General features: G+C 53.3%; 1 protein-coding gene across 1 annotated transcript; it reads left to right on the forward strand.

The window, feature by feature from the left end:
• On the forward strand, positions 1-1,069 carry LOC139925655 (P2Y purinoceptor 4). The gene has a single exon (XM_071917122.2). It carries the CDS (start codon positions 14-16, stop codon positions 1,067-1,069), a length of 1,056 nt encoding a protein of 351 aa, XP_071773223.2. The 5' UTR covers positions 1-13.
• Positions 1,070-1,374: the final 305 nt, after the last annotated feature.

Below are 1,374 nucleotides of genomic sequence, written 5' to 3' on the forward strand. Positions count from 1 at the left end.
ACAGAACCAGTCGATGGTCTTCACTTCATACTTTAACTCCAGCTGCCGCTTTGACGAGGAGTTTAAATACATCCTGCTGCCCGTGTCCTACAGCCTGGTGTTTGTGGTGGGCTTGGTGCTGAACGCCACGGCTTTGTGGATGTTCCTCACGAAGATGCGCCCGTGGAACCCCAGCACAGTGTACATGTTCCACCTCGCCCTGTCCGACTTCCTGTACGTCCTCTCCCTGCCCACCCTCATCTACTACTACGCCAACCGCAGCCACTGGCCCTTCGGCGTGGCCGCCTGTAAGATCGTGCGCTTCCTGTTCTACGCCAACCTCTACTGCAGCATCCTCCTCCTCACCTGCATCAGCGTGCACCGCTACCTCGGCATCTGCCACCCCATCAAGGCGCTGACCCTGGTGAAGTCCCGGCACGCCCACCTGGTGTGCGGCCTGGTGTGGGCCGTGGTGACGGCGTGCCTGGTGCCCAACCTCATCTTCGTCACCACCTCCAAGAGGGACAACGACACGCTGTGCCACGACACCACCAACCAGGAGAAATTCGACGAGTACGTCGACTACAGCTCCGTGGTGATGGTGCTGCTGTTTGGCGTCCCCTTCCTGGTCATCGTGGTGTGTTACTGCCTGATGGCGCGGGCCCTGTGCCGGCCCAGACGGGGATTATCTGCCAACCAGCGGGGCGCCGCCTCCCGCCAGAAGTCCATCAAGCTGATCGTAGTGGTGCTGGTGGTGTTTGCGGTGTGCTTCGTTCCATTTCACATCACACGGACCCTCTACTACACCTCTCGAGTTCTGGATCTAAACTGTGAATTCCTCAACATTGTCAACTTTACTTACAAGATCACCAGGCCGCTGGCGAGTGTGAACAGCTGTATTGACCCCATCCTGTATTTCCTGGCTGGGGATCACTACCGCTCCAAGCTGATGACAGCTCTGACAGGGAAGAGACAGACCACCACCAGCCGATCACCTGACTATGTACAAACACAGCCTAACAATAACCATGACATCGCTCTGGTCTATAAGAACCCAGCCCTCAAAGCCAGTGGAGACGCTGAGAGATAGAGGGAGGAACTCTCATCTGGACACATATCATCATATAATCTCACCCTGGTAGAAATCCAGTGTATTAAAGATTTCTGCTCTGGGCACAGCTAACATTTCCGACACCACAGTTACAAGCTTTTTGCTGATTTTCTCTAATTTTGCATTAAGAGGCTTAGAAGTGAGAGAGCTTCCTTTTAAAATCAATAATTTATGCATTATCACTCCACCAAATCTGTGTGTTGCGATTACACGCATAAAGAATACCATGTTTCAATCCCCCCTTTCTAGAGGCTGCGGTGTTTGTAGGACCAAGTTTAATTCCT

The sequence above is a fragment of the Centroberyx gerrardi genome, chromosome 16, assembly GCF_048128805.1.
Source record: "Centroberyx gerrardi isolate f3 chromosome 16, fCenGer3.hap1.cur.20231027, whole genome shotgun sequence".
Lineage (NCBI taxonomy): Eukaryota > Metazoa > Chordata > Actinopteri > Beryciformes > Berycidae > Centroberyx > Centroberyx gerrardi.